Source organism: Salvelinus namaycush, chromosome 36, assembly GCF_016432855.1.
Source record: "Salvelinus namaycush isolate Seneca chromosome 36, SaNama_1.0, whole genome shotgun sequence".
NCBI lineage: Eukaryota > Metazoa > Chordata > Actinopteri > Salmoniformes > Salmonidae > Salvelinus > Salvelinus namaycush.
This window is the reverse complement of record NC_052342.1, coordinates 698,844-715,029: the sequence shown is the minus strand read 5'-3', so window position 1 is coordinate 715,029 and position 16,186 is coordinate 698,844. Positions and strand designations below refer to the sequence as shown.

The window sequence follows — 16,186 nt, the reverse complement described above, 5'->3', positions numbered from 1 at the left end:
AAAACAATATTTTAGGACAAATGTCCCCTACACTTCAGTGTTGCATTGACCAAACTTTAGCAATATTGGGCAATAGGAACCTGATGAACCTTAAAACTTGCTGAGTCTCAAATAGCCCCGTCCCTTTTAATAGCCAGCCAATGTCACACATTTCAGCAAATAAACACCTGTTTCAAATTAACGCTGGATCTTAAGGTTACCATGAATTGTTTACGAGGTTTAATGTTTGATTTGTTACATTAAATAATTCAGTAAATACTCAAATATTATGGCAATCATCCATTTTTATCGTCTGTAAGACACTGCTAGCGCTGAGAACTGCTAGCTAACTGGCAAGCACAAAAACTATTTTGGGAGTACAGACCACTAGAAACTGGCAGATCACCCTCTAGTAGTGAAAGTATGAACTGCCGGAAAGGCACAGTCGGAGGTCAATGATTATCCTGTCAAGGAAAAGTTGTATTTTATTTTATACAGGCATAGTAAGACAAAATAAATGTGACACGGTGTGCAAATGATAACATATTAGTACAAGAAAAGCTGGTATTAAACAATTAACTATACAAATGTGCAAAAGCTAAAATAGAAGCCTGTCTCTAATAAGCGCCTGTATTGTTGCGTGATTTAAGCAAATAAACGCCTGGGCTATTAACTAAGTGTTTTGGTACTTGTTCTTGTCACAATTAGCATAGCAGTGCACCATGTCTTGTCCAAGGTTTCTGTGTAGCCAACTCTGCTCCTCAGCATTTTCTTTCAATGTACACAAGAGGCAGCTAGACACAAAGATCAACAATTCCGTTCCCTGTCTGCATTGTTTATTTGAAATTTTTGTAGAACAACGCTTTCATTGAAGAACCTCTCTAAATGTGGGCAATAACATGACAATGGCCAATACTACTTTATAGTGTTTTCAGTAGGCCTCCTATCATGTTCTTTATATTTCATAATGATACTTTGAAAAAGTTAGCATTTGTAATCATTGTCATTTACTATTTAATATGAAGTCACAGTGAGGGATCAATGCATGACTCTAAAGACATCCTGGACATTAGCACATTAAGTTTGTTCCTAAATGTCAATATGGCTTTCTAGTTCATCTGCATTCTGTCTCTATACAGAGGAACAGCAGGCCTTATACATGCCTGTCCAAATTTCCAATCACATTTCAAAGTACCTGAGATTAGGATTATAACATCAATGTGTAACTAACATATTATAAATGCTTATAAAAAGTAATTATAGATTTGAGAATGAAGTCGCTTCCTTTATCCATCGAAACATGTGAAACATGTGCGCAGGGCACACTATTCAGGTCTTATAAGACAGTAGCAAAACTCCACAAGTCCATTAAGACCTCAGCCTTTTGTTTTGCTGAGAGGCATGCTGTTGAGACGTATCATGGCTATGGCTTATTCCATTTGAATGATGACATCCGTTTTCCTCAGGTTGAACCTTGTGATCAAATGAACATGATGAGAACAAATCAAATCAAATGTATTTATATAGCCCTTCTTACATCAGCTGATATCTCAAAGTGCTGTACAGAAACCCAGCCTAAAACCCCAAACAGCAAGCAACAATATGGATAAATCTGAAGGCATACAGTATGTGTAACATTTTGCTGCATTCTCAGTATCATCATTCTCTCTCCTGGTTTCATTTCCTTTAGCTCTTTCCCCTAGCACCCACCCTTTCAGTGTCCACCACATGAGGCTTCTGAGGTGAGAAGGGCTCATAATAATGGCCGGAACGGAGCAAATGGAATGGCATCAAACACCTGGAAACCATGTGTTTGATGTATTTGATATCGTTCCACTGATTCCACGCCAGCCATTACCACGAGCCCGTTCTCCCCAATTAAGCTGCCACAAGCTTACGCTGCCACACACCTTCTGTGTCCACAGATCTGAAAAGATAATACTATATTATAATAATACCAGGTCCCTGTGGTGATGGAGAAGCACCTGAATGCTCACACAGTAGTCATTCATGTTAGTAAAATATGACTTCAGAGGGCTTATAGGCAGGTTAAAGGAGACAGGCAAGCGGGTTCTCATTTCCGGGCCGCTACCAAGAATAGGTCACGGAATGCTGTAGTCATCTCTTCTGCCTTAAATGCTACTATTTCTCAATGGATTTGGAGTACATTGACAATTCTGACCACTTTTGTGAGAAGCCCCAGTTTTACAAGAGGGATGGCTTGCATTCAAATAAATATGAAAAGGGCAAAAGTTCTCTTATAAAATATTGACTCAAATACAGCCAAACCCCTGCTCAGGTAACTCATCTCATTCCCACTATTTCACAGCGTTATCATTGTACTGCTACAGATAACCATATTTCCAGGGGTATAGTCTGTAAAATCTTGTGATCACACATTTGTATTCCACTGTTATCTCTGTTTTTTAAATTGTACCTTTATTTAACTAGGCAAGTCAGTTGAGAACAAATTCTTATTTACAATGACGTCCTACCGGGTAGCAGTGGGTTAACTGCCTTCTTCAGGGGCAGAACGACCGATTTTTAACTTGTCAGCTCGGGGATTTGAGCCAGCAACCTTTCAGTTACTGACCCAACGCTCTAACCACTAGCCTACCTGCCACCCCGTTACTGTTAGCCCAATTGTGAAACTGACTGTGGTAAACTCGTCCAGTGCTATTATTTCAGCCAGCATTTAAATAACATTAATAACAATAACATTAACATAATCAGTGGCGACACACTGGTACTGCTAAAATTAGATATGTGAATGCCTAAGAGATTGAGGGGAAGGAGCTAGGCCAGACTTACATTTCTCTTACGGCTTCCATTCTCTGTATGTACTGTGGAGGGCATTTGTAACCCCAACGCCTTCTCAATGTCTGTTAAAAAAAATACTCATAATAAAACTTCTTGCCATGGTACCAGTGACATGACACTACAAGCATTTTGAATAATGGACAAGAGAAAGAAGGATGTGGTTTCTGCTACTTTCCAGACAACAGCTCACAAACTCAGAGGGGCATTAAGAGTACCTGTGAGAATCTGGTCAATCTTTTCCACGACCATGTCGGCGTCCTCCTCAGAGAAGCACATGGGTGGTTTGAACTTGAGGACATTGCGATGAGGACCATCTGCACTTAGTAGGATGTGTTGTTCCTTCAGTCTGGGGAAACAGAGTTTGGAACTCCATATTTGTCCTAATGAAACAAGCATACTGCAATGTCTGTTCTGGGTCTACAAGTCTCTTCTGGATCAATTACAATTAAGATTTTCAAGAGAAGATATGTTTCTTGACTTGAGGCCATCCCCCAAGTGCTAAACTATAGTTTAGTTTACTATAGTACAGCCAACTATAGCCACGATTACACTGGGGTTAAGACCATGGCTGTCAATGACGAGTATGCCCAAACGTTTACATAACCGTTGTGTTAACACTACAACTAGGAGGAGGTGCCCAACGATTTTTGGTCTTAATATGCTCATATAACTGCGCATAGTTCATGTGTGCTTCTGCATTGCTCAATTTTTTTTTTTTTTATTGAGATCATTACAATACGACACATCACCGGTATCATGTGATGTTTGAAACCTAAACCAACATGGGCCTCAAAAATTCTCATAGAACTTGATCCTAAAAAAATGGGTAGGAATCCATGGCTAATTGTGAATTAAAAACCTTATACTTGATTTGAAAATGTGCTATTTGATTTAACATAATTCTAATTGATAAAACATGCTTCTATGTGTGATTTACACGGCTTGATAAATGTGCAGACATTTTATAAACTGTGTTTAATCTCATTTTAGAAACTGACCATATGCTAAAATACAGTATAAAAACGAAGTAAGTTTTATAAATGTCTAAAAATGGCCTAAATGAGTCACTCACTTGTAAATTATGTCCTGGGCTTCCGCTGTAGCAGGGGTCAGTTTCACCCGATCTCTCACAAGCTCCGCCCCAACAAACAGGCCACGACCCCTATCAGACATTACATCATCACAGTCTGACCCCTGACACACACACAGAGCTTTCGTGAACCTCTGTCATGTTGAATGTGTTGTTACCAGCTTCATTTCTAAGAATCCTCTATAGGTTTCAGGGTAATTTGACACTGGATATGTACATTGGCATATTGTAGTGGTGAGTGATAGGCACCAACTGGAAAAATGCAACTGATATAAGTATGGACTTTTCCTAAAGGAGCCTAAAACCTACTCAACCAGTTTGAATACAATGGGAAGCCTATCTACCGTTGATTGCACATCAGCATGCTAAGTTGAGAGCCTGTAAGAAGGGTTTTGTGCATGCAGTAGCAGTCAAGTTAGCATTTTTACATAATGGGAAGGATAACAGGACGGATCAATCGATATCACAATATGCCTTGCCATGTCAAATTATTGATATTGGTGCCCATCACTACTAGTGGTAAAAGCATTGGTATTGTGTATATTTGTATATAGATCAGTGGTTTATTCAGTATGCACAAAATGTTTTGTAATACTTAAGTCAAATTATTCAGTGTAAATTTACAGCTATTACTTGTCCAAAACTTTACAATACCATATTGTTTAAAACCCAATTTTTTTATTTTTTCTGACCAAAGACATTATTCATGTTGTATATCTGCAAATACTGAAACACAACTGTGACACCCAAATACATGATCAATGGTTAATGTGTAGAGCTCTAAGCTATTGCAATATGAGGGAGTCAGTATCAGGCTCAGATGATAAGCCTCTCTCCCCCTTAGTTAAGTGAGTAGGCCTACTTGATATCTCTTGCCAGTGGATGAAATGCTTGTGCTTCTACTTCCGACAGTGCAGTAATATCTAACAAGTAATCTAACAAATTCACAACGACTACCTTATACACACAATGTAAGGGGATGGAATAAGAATATGTACATATAAATATATGGATGTGCGATGGCGGTGCGGCATAGGCAAGATGCAAAAGATGGTATGAAATACAGTATATACATATGAGATGAGTAATGTAGGATATGTAAACATTATTAAAGTTGCATTATTTAAAGTGACTAGTGATACCATTATTAAATCCATTTATTAAAGTGTCCAGTGATTGGGTCTCAATGTGGGCAGCAGCCTCTCTGAGTTAGTGATTGCTGTTTAGCAGTCTGATGGCCTTGAGACAGAAGTTGTTTTTCAATCTCTTGGTCCCAGCTTTGATGCACCTGTACTGACCTCGCCTTCTGGATGATAGCGGTATGAACAGGCAGTGGCTCGGGTGGTTGTTGTCCTTGATGATCTTTTTGGCCTTCCTGTGACATTGGGTGCTGTAGGTGTCATGGAGGGCATGTAGTTTGCCGCCCGGTGATGCGTTGTGCAGACCGCACTACCCTCTGGAGAGCCTTGCGGTTGAGGGCGGTGCAGTTGCCGTACCAGGCTGACCATTGGGACTAAGCTAAGGACCCTGGGACTAAACACCTCCCTCTGCAACTGGATCCTGGACTTCCTGACGAGCCGCACCCAGGTGGTAAGGGTAGGTAACAACACATCCGCCATGCTGATCCTCAACACAGGGGCCCCTTAGGGGTGCGTGCTCAGTCCCCTCCTGTACTCCCTGTTCACTCATGACTGCACAGCCAGGCACGACTCAAACACCATCATTAAGTTTGCCGATGACACAGTGGTAGGCCTGATCACCGACAACGACGAGACAGCCAATAGGGAGGAGGTCAGAGACCTGGCCGTGTGGTGCCAGGACAACAACCTCTCCCTCAATGTGATCAAGACAAAGGAGATGATTGTGGACTACAGGAAAAGGAGGACCGAGCATGCCCCCATTCTCATCGACGGGGCTGTAGTGGAGCAGGTTGACAGCTTCAAGTTCCTTGGTGTCCACATCACCAACAAACTAACATGGTCCAAGCACACCAAGACAGTCGTGAAGAGGGCACGACAAACCTATTCCCCCTCAGGATACTGAAAAGATTTGGCATGGGTCCTCAGATCCTCAAAAGGTTCTACAGCTGCACCATGGAGAGCATCCTGACTGGTTGCATCACTGCCTGGTATGGCAACTGCTCGGCCTCCGACCGCCAGGCACTACAGAGGTTAGCTTCCCGCCATCCAGGACCTCTATACCAGGTGGTGTCAGAGGAAGGCCCTAAAAATTGTCAAAGACGCCAGCCACCCTAGTCATAGACTGTTCTCTCTGCTACCGCACGGCAAGCGGTACCGGAGCGCCAAGTCTAGGTCCAAGAGGCTTCTAATCAGCTTCTATCCCCAAGCCATAAGACTCCTGAACATCTAATCGAATGGCTACCCAGACTATTTTCATTGCCCCCCTCCCCACACCTTGTACGCTGATGCTACTCTCTGTTATTATTTATGCATAGTCACTTTAATAACTCTACCTACATGTACATATTACCTCAATTACCTCGACTAACCGGTGCCCCCGCACATTAACTCTGTACCGGTACCCTCTGTATATAGTCTCGCTATTGTTATTTTACTGCTGCTCTATAACTACTTGTTACTTTTATTTCTTATTCGTATTTTTTTAAACTGCATTGCTGGTTAGGGGCTTGTAACTAAGCATTTCACTGTAAGGTCTGCACCTGATTTGAAATACATAGGGCAGCAGCCTCTAAGGTCCAGGGATGAGTAACCGGGTGGTAGCCAACTAGTGACAGTGACTAAGTTCAGGGCAGGGTACTGGGTGGAAGCCGGCTAGTGATGGCTATTTAACAGTCTGATGGCCTTGCGATAGAAGCTGTTTTTCAGTCTCTCTGTCCCAGCTTTGATGCACCTGTACTGACCTTGACTTCTGGACGATAGAGGGGTGAACAGGCCGTGGCTTAGGTGGCTGATGTTCTTGATGATCTTCTTGGCTTTCCTGTGACAGTGGGTGCCGAAGATGTCCAGGGCTGGCAGTGCGGTGATGCGTTGTGCTGCCCACACCACCCTCTGGAAAGCCCTGCAGTTATGGACGGTGCAGTGTGTGTGCGTGTGTGTGTGTACCTGACATCCCCCACCAGTGGATGCTTCTCCTTCTGCTGCTCCAGCAGTCGCGTCAGGTAGCCCCCCACCCGCAGCGCGTTGCCTTGGAGATCCTCTTTCTCAATCACGTCCAGCACAGCAAGGCCAATGGCACAGGACACAGGGTTACCGCCAAACTGGGAAATCCAAGTTGCAGAAAACAGTCAGGTCATGTACAACTGGAACTCAATATTAGGAATGTGTTCCTAATGTTTTGTACACTCAGTGTATTTACAATTAGTTAGCTTCACTCTTTTGCTGGCTACAAAACACTCCTTCCTTCTTGCCTCCAAGCATGAAGGAAGGAGTGTTTGGTAGGTAGCAAAAGTGTGAAGCTAACTAATTGTAAATACAGTGTACAAACATTAGGAACAGTTAAGTTAACGTTTGACGGTTTGTGTAACCACTTGGTTGCTAATCCTCTTACCGTGTTGAAGTACTCCATGCCAGAGTTCTTGAAGGCCTCTGCTACCTCTCTTGTGGTGACCACACATGACATGGGGTGCCCGTTGCCGATGGGTTTGCCCATCGTGACAATGTCAGGCACAAAGTCTTCTCCCTGTAGCTGGAAGGCCCAGAAGTGGGTGCCAACACGGCCAAATCCCACCTGCACCTCGTCAGCGATGAATAGGCCACCAGCCCGGTGAACATGTCTGTGGGGGAGAGGAACAGTGCAGTGGTATTGTTACGGATACAAGTGTTCTGTGTGTATTTCTTTTCTCTCCTTCTCCCCTACTCACAGGTGACAATAATCATTCCCCAATCAGTCATCAATCAGTCGCTAATCGGAAGACACCTGCTCCTTTTCCCTTACCCAATCACAGTCCCTTTCCCTTGGTTTAAAACCCCTGTCAGTTGTTGTCTCCCCAGCTCAATCTCTTTGTAACATGCCTTCTGTCTGTAGGTCGCTTGTGTGTTTTGCAGCTACATGTCACTTTGTCCCCACCTGTGAGTATTGTTTTGGTTATGGTGTTTGAGTGTTTGTTTGATGGTGGGAAAAGGGGTTAACCAGACAAGTCGCCCTTGGGCTACACTACCCGTAGTTAAACATTGTTAAAAACACTAGTTAGAACTGGGCGGACCACCCCCTGTATTTTTGGTTAGTTAGTTAGCTGTTTGTGAAGTAGGCTAGTCTAGCTTAGGGGTGTTTTTGAATTATTATTCTTTCATTCCTTGGGTCCCGCTCAGCCCCTTTTCCTGCTTCCCCCCCCCCATTTACCGTGTGTTTATAAATAAACATTTAGTGTTTGACGGTAATTAAGTTGTCTGTGTTATTTGTTCTCACTGTTACGTTTTCACTACTATAATTTGCATGAGTTGTGTTACGGGTCCCATTACCATCCCCCCTAGACTGTCGGGCCAAAGGGATTCGTAACATAAGTGGGGGCTCATCCGGGATATGTCATTACTGACACCCATACCGCTTGTGCAGATTGTTTTAGTGGTCTAGTTCAGTGTTGAACGTTATAGCTAAAGTAGAATTAGTGTTTGCTATTTGTTGGCTCTGTGTAGTAATTAAAAATGGCTACATTTGATTTGAAGTCCTTTTTGGATAACCCTTCGTGGGAGGTTTTTGATAGGTGTCGTAGAGTTGATTTAATGACCTTGGCTGACCATTATTCAGTATTGATTCCACAGAATGTAGTTAAAGCGGAGGTTAAACAATTAGTGTTGAATGTTTTGTTGGAAGAACAGGTGCTTGTATTACCGCTGCCTGAGCCTACTACCCCTGTAGGGGATGTTGCTGCTCCTCTAAGCCCAGTGGTGTCTGAGGGCGAGGCTAAAGCTCCAGCCACATTGCCCCGTTTTGATCCACTCTCCCCACAGTCAACTGGTGATACCAGGAGGGATGGCCGGTCAATACAGTTCCAACTGGAGGCGGAAGAGAGAGCCCAAATTAGGCGAGAGACTCTCCAGTTGGAGATGTGTAAAATTGAGGCAGAACAGCGGCAGATGGAGTTAAAAATGGAGATGTGTAAAATTGAGGCAGAAAAAGAACGAGAACAGCGGCAGATGGAGTTAAAAATGCGCCAGATGGAACTGGAGGCAGAGACAGCGAGGCTAGCCTTCGTTCCTGCAGTGACTGTTAGTGAGCCGTCCTCACCAACTAGAGATCCCAACACTTTTGACATTAGTAGGCAGATTGCCTTAGTACCTTTGTTCAGAGAGTCAGAGGTTGACTCCTATTTTTGTGTATTTGAACGTATAGCCGTAGCCTTGAAATGGCCTAAAGAGGTATGGTGCCTATTACTTCAGTGTAAATTAACTGGTAAAGCCCAAGAGGTTTTGTCAGCGCTACCTCTTGAAGACAGTTTAAATTATGAAGTGGTCAAAGCTACTGTTCTTCGCGCCTATGAGCTTGTGCCTGAGGCATACCGACAGAGATTTAGGTCTCATAAGAAGTCTTCTAGTAAGACTTATGTGGAATTTGCTAGAGAGAAGGGAAATCTGTTTGATAAATGGCATGCTGCTAGCAAGGTAACTGATTTTAACTCTCTCCGGGAGTTAATTTTGTTGGAAGAGTTTAAAAATTGCTTACCTGAACGCATTGTAGTGTACCTAAACGAACAGAAAGTATCCTCCCTGTCCGAAGCGTCTGTGTTGGCAGACGAGTTTGTGTTGACGCACAAGAGTGTGTTTTCGGCTCATACTGAGAGTAGAGTTACAGAATTGCCTACTTATAGCCCTAGTCGGCCAGCAGTATATCAAGCACGCCAGAAAAATGAGCGTCCCTGTTTCTATTGTCATAAGGTGGGACATATGATTAATGATTGCTTCCTGCTAAAACGTAAACAAGGGATGCCTCTTCGTGCCAAGCCACCAACAGGTGTTGGTCTAATTCGTACGGTTGTGAGGTCTGAAACGAAACAGGTGCCTAAGGGTAAATGTATTTTGAAAGACCCAGTTCCCGACCGTAGTTATGAACCGTTCATTTTCGAGGGGTTTGTGTCCCTAGCGAATGACGAAGCGTCTCAGCGTCCGGTTAAAATCCTTAGATACTGGTGCGGCGCAGTCGTTTATATTGTCTGATGTGTTGCCCTTATCCGACGATACATACTGTGGTTCCAGTGTGTTAGTTCAGGGTATAGAAATGGGTTTTGTGCCATTGCACTTTGTGAAAGTACACTCTGAGTTAATCAGTGGAATATTCAGTGGGGGTACGTCCTATGTTGCCAGTAAAAGGTGTGACCTTTATATTGGGTAACGATATTGCCGGAGGAAAGATAGTACCCATATTGGAAGTATTGGATAAAAGTGACCACTCTCTCTCCAATGAGCTGGCACAGAGTTATCCACATGTGTTCCCTGCTTGTGCTGTCACTCGTGCTCAGGCACGACAAGAGAGTGACGTGATAGATTTGTCGAACACTGTTCTGTTCAAAGAGGATGATCAAGAGGATGGGTTGTGTGCTACCTCTGGGAAGCTGATCACCTCTGACAAACAGCCCAGGAAAGAAGCGAAGAATGTTGAACTTATTGCTGATGCAATACAGTTACCAGTCACTCGTGAGCAGCTGGTTGCTAACCAAAAGGTTGACACCAAGCTTGCTAAATGTTTTTCTAGTGTTGTCTCATTGGAAGAGGTAAAGAAGAAAAACGTGGCTTACTTCATTGATGGTAATCTCCTCATGCGTAAATGGACATCCCATGATGACGCGGGCGGAGATTGGAATGCTGTTTACCAAATAGTGATTCCTACAGCCTTTCGACAAAATGTGTTATCCCTTGCTCATGATCACCAGTGGTCTGGTCATTTAGGAATCACAAAAACTTATGATCGGATTCTTCGCCATTTCTTTTGGCCAGGTTTAAAACAAGATGTGGCTCAGTACTGTCGTACATGCCACACATGTCAGATAACAGGAAAACCAAATCAGGTTATTCCTCCCGCTCCTCTTTGTCCAATACCTGTCATAGGTGAACCATTCGAACATGTGGTGGTTGATTGTGTTGGACCGTTACCGAAGACAAAATCGGGTAACCAGTTTCTGTTGACAATTATGTGTATGGCAACAAGATACCCCGAGGCCATTCCTCTGCGAAGGATTACAGCCCCTGTAGTGAGTAAAGCCTTAATTAAATTCTTCACGACATTCGGATTACCTAAGGTGGTACAAAGTGATCAAGGTACCAATTTCCTGTCCAAGCTTTTCAAGCAGGTGTTAAAATCCTTGTCAATTACGCACCGTGTGTCAAGCGCCTATCACCCAGAGTCTCAGGGTGCGCTTGAACGTTGGCATCAGACATTGAAGTCTATGCTACGTAAATATTGTTTGGAATCTGAGAAAGATTGGGATGAGGGAGTTCCTCTAGTTTTGTTTGCTGCTCGTGAAACTGTACAGGAGTCCCTAGGTTTCAGCCCGGCTGAACTAGTGTTTGGTCACACAGTGAGAGGACCAATGAAAGTTCTTAAAGAACAGTTTTTGTCCCAAGAGTTGTGTACAGGAGATGAAAATGTGTTGGACTACGTTAGTCGCTTTCGGGAGCGCCTACACCAAGCCTGTGCTCTTGCAAAGGAAGCTCTGTCTTCCTCCCAAAGGAGCATGAAAAGACACTATGATAAAGAGGCTGTTTCTCGTCCACTACAGCCAGGTGACCAAGTACTGGTGTTATTGCCTGTTCCAGGATCTTCACTGTCAGCTCGTTTCTCTGGTCCTTATTTCATTGAGAAGAAATTAAGTGAAACTGATTATGTGCTTCAAACGCCTGATAGAAAACGCCAATCTCGTGTGTGCCACATTAACATGTTAAAAGCATACCACACCCGACCCATCACCCAAGTGGATAGTTCAAAAACAGAGGAAGGTACGGCTGTCTCCACTGCTTCTACTGCTATGATAGTGGACTGTCATATTGATAATGTTGAGGGAGATGGATTAGAGTTGCGCAGTACTCAGCAGCAGTGCGTTAGATTGCCCAACTCAGAAATGCTGTTGTCTATCCAGTCAGGTCTGGTTCATTTAACGGACGGACAGGCCGACGATGTTGTGAGGCTACTACACAGTTTTCCATGTCTCTTTAATGACGTTCCTACTCGCACAAACGTGTTGGAACATGACATTAATGTTGGAAATGCTACACCTATCAAGCAACACCCCTATCGTATCAACGCTTCCAAAAGGAAGATAATGAGGGATGAAGTGACATATTTGTTGGAGAATGACCTGGCTACGCCAAGTTCAAGCCCTTGGAGTTCTCCTTGCATTCTGGTTCCTAAACCTGATGGTACGTCCAGGTTATGTACGGATTATCGAAAGGTTAATTCTGTCACAATGCCAGATTCGTTCCCGTTACCCAGACTGGACGACTGTATCGACACTATTGGAGCTGCTAAGTATGTTACTAAGTTGGACCTCTTAAAAGGTTACTGGCAGGTTCCGTTAACTTCACGTGCTTCGGAGATTTCTGCCTTTGTAACCCCAGACAACTTCCTACAGTACTCAGTCATGGCTTTTGGGATGCGAAATGCACCAGCCACTTTCCAACGACTGGTTAACTCCGTATTAGCTGGAGTACCCAACTGTAGTGCTTATCTTGATGATCTGGTGATTTATTCGTCTGAGTGGTCAGATCATGTTGACTCTCTCAGGGTAGTATGTGAACGGTTGGCAGCTGCTTCGCTAACCCTGAACTTGGCAAAGTGCGAGTTTGGAAAAGCTACTGTTACTTATCTTGGCAAAGAGGTCGGCCATGGACAGGTGCGCCCTGTTGATGCCAAGGTCTTGGCTATAACTGCATTTCCCGCACCTACCACTAGACGACAGCTACGCCGCTTTTTAGGGATGGTTGGCTACTACCGTAGTTTCTGTCAAAATTTCTCTGCGGTAGTTGCTCCATTGACCGATTTGCTCAGTCCGGCTAAATCATTTGTGTGGTCTCCGGATTGTAAAAGAGCTTTTGAATCTGCGAAAGCCCTCTTGTGTAATACCCCTGTACTTGCTGCTCCGGATTTTGAAAAACCGTTTCAACTTGAGGTAGATGCTAGTGCCAGAGGTGCTGGTGCTGTTCTACTGCAGCAGGACAAGCGTGGAGTGGATCATCCAGTGTGTTATTTTTCTCGGAAGTTTAACAAATGTCAGACAAGTTATGCCACAATAGAACAGGAAGCTCTTGCTTTGTTGTTGGCTCTGCAGTACTTTGAGGTGTACATTGGTTCCAGTGCCCTACCCGTGATTGTATATACGGACCACAATCCCTTAGTGTTTCTCCACCGTATGTACAATCAGAACCAGCGCCTAATGCGTTGGGCCCTGATTGTGCAAAATTATAATTTGGAGATCCGCCACAAAAAGGGTTCAGAAAATGTATTAGCAGATGCTTTGTCACGTGTGTAAAAATAATGATGTTTGTATGTTTTGTAAATGTGTTCGCAATCCCTAGGGTTGCGCTTTTAAGGGTGGGAGTGTTACGGATACAAGTGTTCTGTGTGTATTTCTTTTCTCTCCTTCTCCCCTACTCACAGGTGACAATAATCATTCCCCAATCAGTCATCAATCAGTCGCTAATCGGAAGACACCTGCTCCTTTTCCCTTACCCAATCACAGTCCCTTTCCCTTGGTTTAAAACCCCTGTCAGTTGTTGTCTCCCCAGCTCAATCTCTTTGTAACATGCCTTCTGTCTGTAGGTCGCTTGTGTGTTTTGCAGCTACATGTCACTTTGTCCCCACCTGTGAGTATTGTTTTGGTTATGGTGTTTGAGTGTTTGTTTGATGGTGGGAAAAGGGGGTAACCAGACAAGTCGCCCTTGGGCTACACTACCCGTAGTTAAACATTGTTAAAAACACTAGTTAGAACTGGGCGGACCACCCCCTGTATTTTTGGTTAGTTAGTTAGATGTTTGTGAAGTAGGCTAGTCTAGCTTAGGGGTGTTTTTGAATTATTATTCTTTCATTCCTTGGGTCCCGCTCAGCCCCTTTTCCTGCTTCCCCCCCCCCATTTACCGTGTGTTTATAAATAAACATTTAGTGTTTGACGGTAATTAAGTTGTCTGTGTTATTTGTTCTCACTGTTACGTTTTCACTACTATAATTTGCATGAGTTGTGTTACGGGTCCCATTACCATCCCCCCTAGACTGTCGGGCCAAAGGGATTCGTAACAGGTATGGAAGTACTCGTGCACACACACACACTGCTGCAATTTTTCAGCTACAAAACAACAAATGTATTTACTTGCAACACAAAAATAAATCAAATTAAAAGTTGCCTCTTGTGCTCTTTCCTAAATAACAAAAATGTAAATGTTAGCCAATTCCCACCAAAAAATTATAAGATTGCCAATCAGATCACAATGCATCTTATAACACCCAATTTCAGTGTGGCAATGGTCCAATCGCAATCCAAAAATAGCAGGTGTAAATTAGGTCTTATAGTGAGTAAATGCAGTCTCTTGGTACATACTGTGCCACTTTCTGGAAGTAGCCTGCAGGGGGGATGACTTGCCCACCACAACTCTGCAGCGACTCTGCAATAAAAGCAGCAACCTGCACAAGAGAAGAGCACATCAGACCCAACACCATGTCTCCCCTTATGTCAACACATACAGATAGGGGAAAGACTTGTCCCAGGTAGTGTCCCAGGTCTATGAACCTGTGAATTCCTCTCCCCTTTTTCATAACAGTGGAGTCTCACTTTTTGGCTAACATTTAGCCACTCCCAGCCAGGAAGAAAACAATCTCACTAAGCCTTAAAGCTCAATAGCAACAAGATGAAAAAGATATGGTTAAAGGGATAAGATGAGACTGCATCATACAGCAAAAGGTCCATTAGGCTGGCTTTGTCTTCTGGGAGAACTGCATTGTAATCCATCCATTTCCATCTCTTTGCCTTCTAGGGCTGCCATCATTTCCATCTTGCTACTGAACTGGGAATGACTGATGTCAGAAAGTAAAGATGGGACCTTCCATTGGATTTGGCTGTGGATCTCCCAGGTTTTTCCTGGAACAGAGGGTTAAGCCAGCCAGTGTCATTGGCCCTGGGAAGCCCCACAAGAGCCCCTGTAAATCAGTGTAACCAGGGGACAGGCAGATCTGTGGAGTTCCTCTATGCAGCCCATTCTCGGCCCTGACCTGAGAGTGGGAGAAACAGCAAGAGAAGAGATAGGAAAGACGGGAGGGAAAAAAGAAGGAGGGGTGGAAGATACAATTATTATTGCCTGTGTTGGGGGAAAAACGGGCAAAAACAGGCAACTTCCTTTGTGTATGGGCAGTTCTTGATTTAGGCAGGAGCTCACCAGAACTGAGCACCTCCAATGTTCTACATCGTGTGATGGGTAAATAGTTAGGCTATTTTATGTAAAGAAAATCAACACTGGACTACAAAACATTAGAAGAACTTAGAAGTACAGTCCAGATTTGAAGACCACATCTTGCAGACATTCTGTACAGGTACCTAAAGCCTAGACAGAATGCCATCTACTGTAGATAAATGTGACCCGTTTCAAGAAACTCGGTGTATGTCTCACATCACTACTTCACAGGAGAGGCATATAAATATGTTTTCTGGCAGAAATGCCTGATGGAACATGTGAACTTTTATATGCCTTAATAACAAACTTGTATGCCATCTGTAAATACGAATACAATTGTTAAATAACAAGCCTAGTTGGTTTAGCCACGGAAAAATACAGGAACCTTCCCGCTAGCCATGATTGGCTGAGATAATGGATGGGCTGGACATGCTGAGAGATGTTCGGATCGGTCTGCCATGTAACGTGCTTCTGTCTATAACATGAGCTGCTAAGTATGTGTGGATAATCCTGTCTATTGCTGATTTGTTTTAAAGATATCATGAAAAACCTACAAAGTTTTGCTACTGCTCTTAACATTGCTGCCTTGAAGTTAATAGCACTATCAATAAAGCTCAGTGGGAGAAAGTTGTGATGGACTACTTTCTGGAGGATGATCGTGCCATGCTGACTATCTCTGAAAATGAATCAGACAATGAGTAAATCCCTGATTTAGGTAAAAACATTTTCATTGAACCAGACATTTAAACAGGTCAACATACACAAGGCTGCGGGGCCAGACGGATTACCAGGACGTGTGCTCCGTGCATGTGCTGAGCAACTGGCAGGTGTCTTCACTGACATTTTCAACATGTCCCTGATTGAGTCTGTAATACCAACATGTTTCAAGCAGACCACCATAGTCCCTGTGCCCAAGAACACAAAGATAACCAGCCTAAATGACTACAGACCT

The 16,186-nt window shown here is 43.5% G+C and overlaps 1 protein-coding gene across 5 annotated transcripts in view; it reads right to left on the bottom strand.

The window, feature by feature from the left end:
* Positions 1 to 431: 431 nt before the first annotated feature.
* Positions 432 to 16,186, bottom strand: part of etnppl (ethanolamine-phosphate phospho-lyase) — a 34,802-nt gene continuing 19,047 nt past the window's right edge. For 2 of the 5 annotated variants that reach the window (XM_038975468.1, XM_038975470.1), the window contains 7 exons: positions 14,388 to 14,470; positions 7,418 to 7,643; positions 6,973 to 7,127; positions 3,872 to 3,961; positions 3,015 to 3,145; positions 2,791 to 2,861; positions 432 to 1,452 (listed from right to left, as the gene is read on the bottom strand). In XM_038975468.1, coding sequence (XP_038831396.1) covers positions 1,348 to 1,452; positions 2,791 to 2,861; positions 3,015 to 3,145; positions 3,872 to 3,961; positions 6,973 to 7,127; positions 7,418 to 7,643; positions 14,388 to 14,470 — 861 coding nt within the window. In that variant the 3' untranslated portion in view covers positions 432 to 1,347. Of the gene's footprint in view, positions 1,453 to 1,889; positions 1,907 to 2,790; positions 2,862 to 3,014; positions 3,180 to 3,871; positions 3,962 to 6,770; positions 7,128 to 7,417; positions 7,644 to 14,387; positions 14,471 to 16,186 lie in introns of those variants that run through there. The other 3 variants (XM_038975469.1, XM_038975471.1, XM_038975472.1) reach the window with 3 other exon arrangements.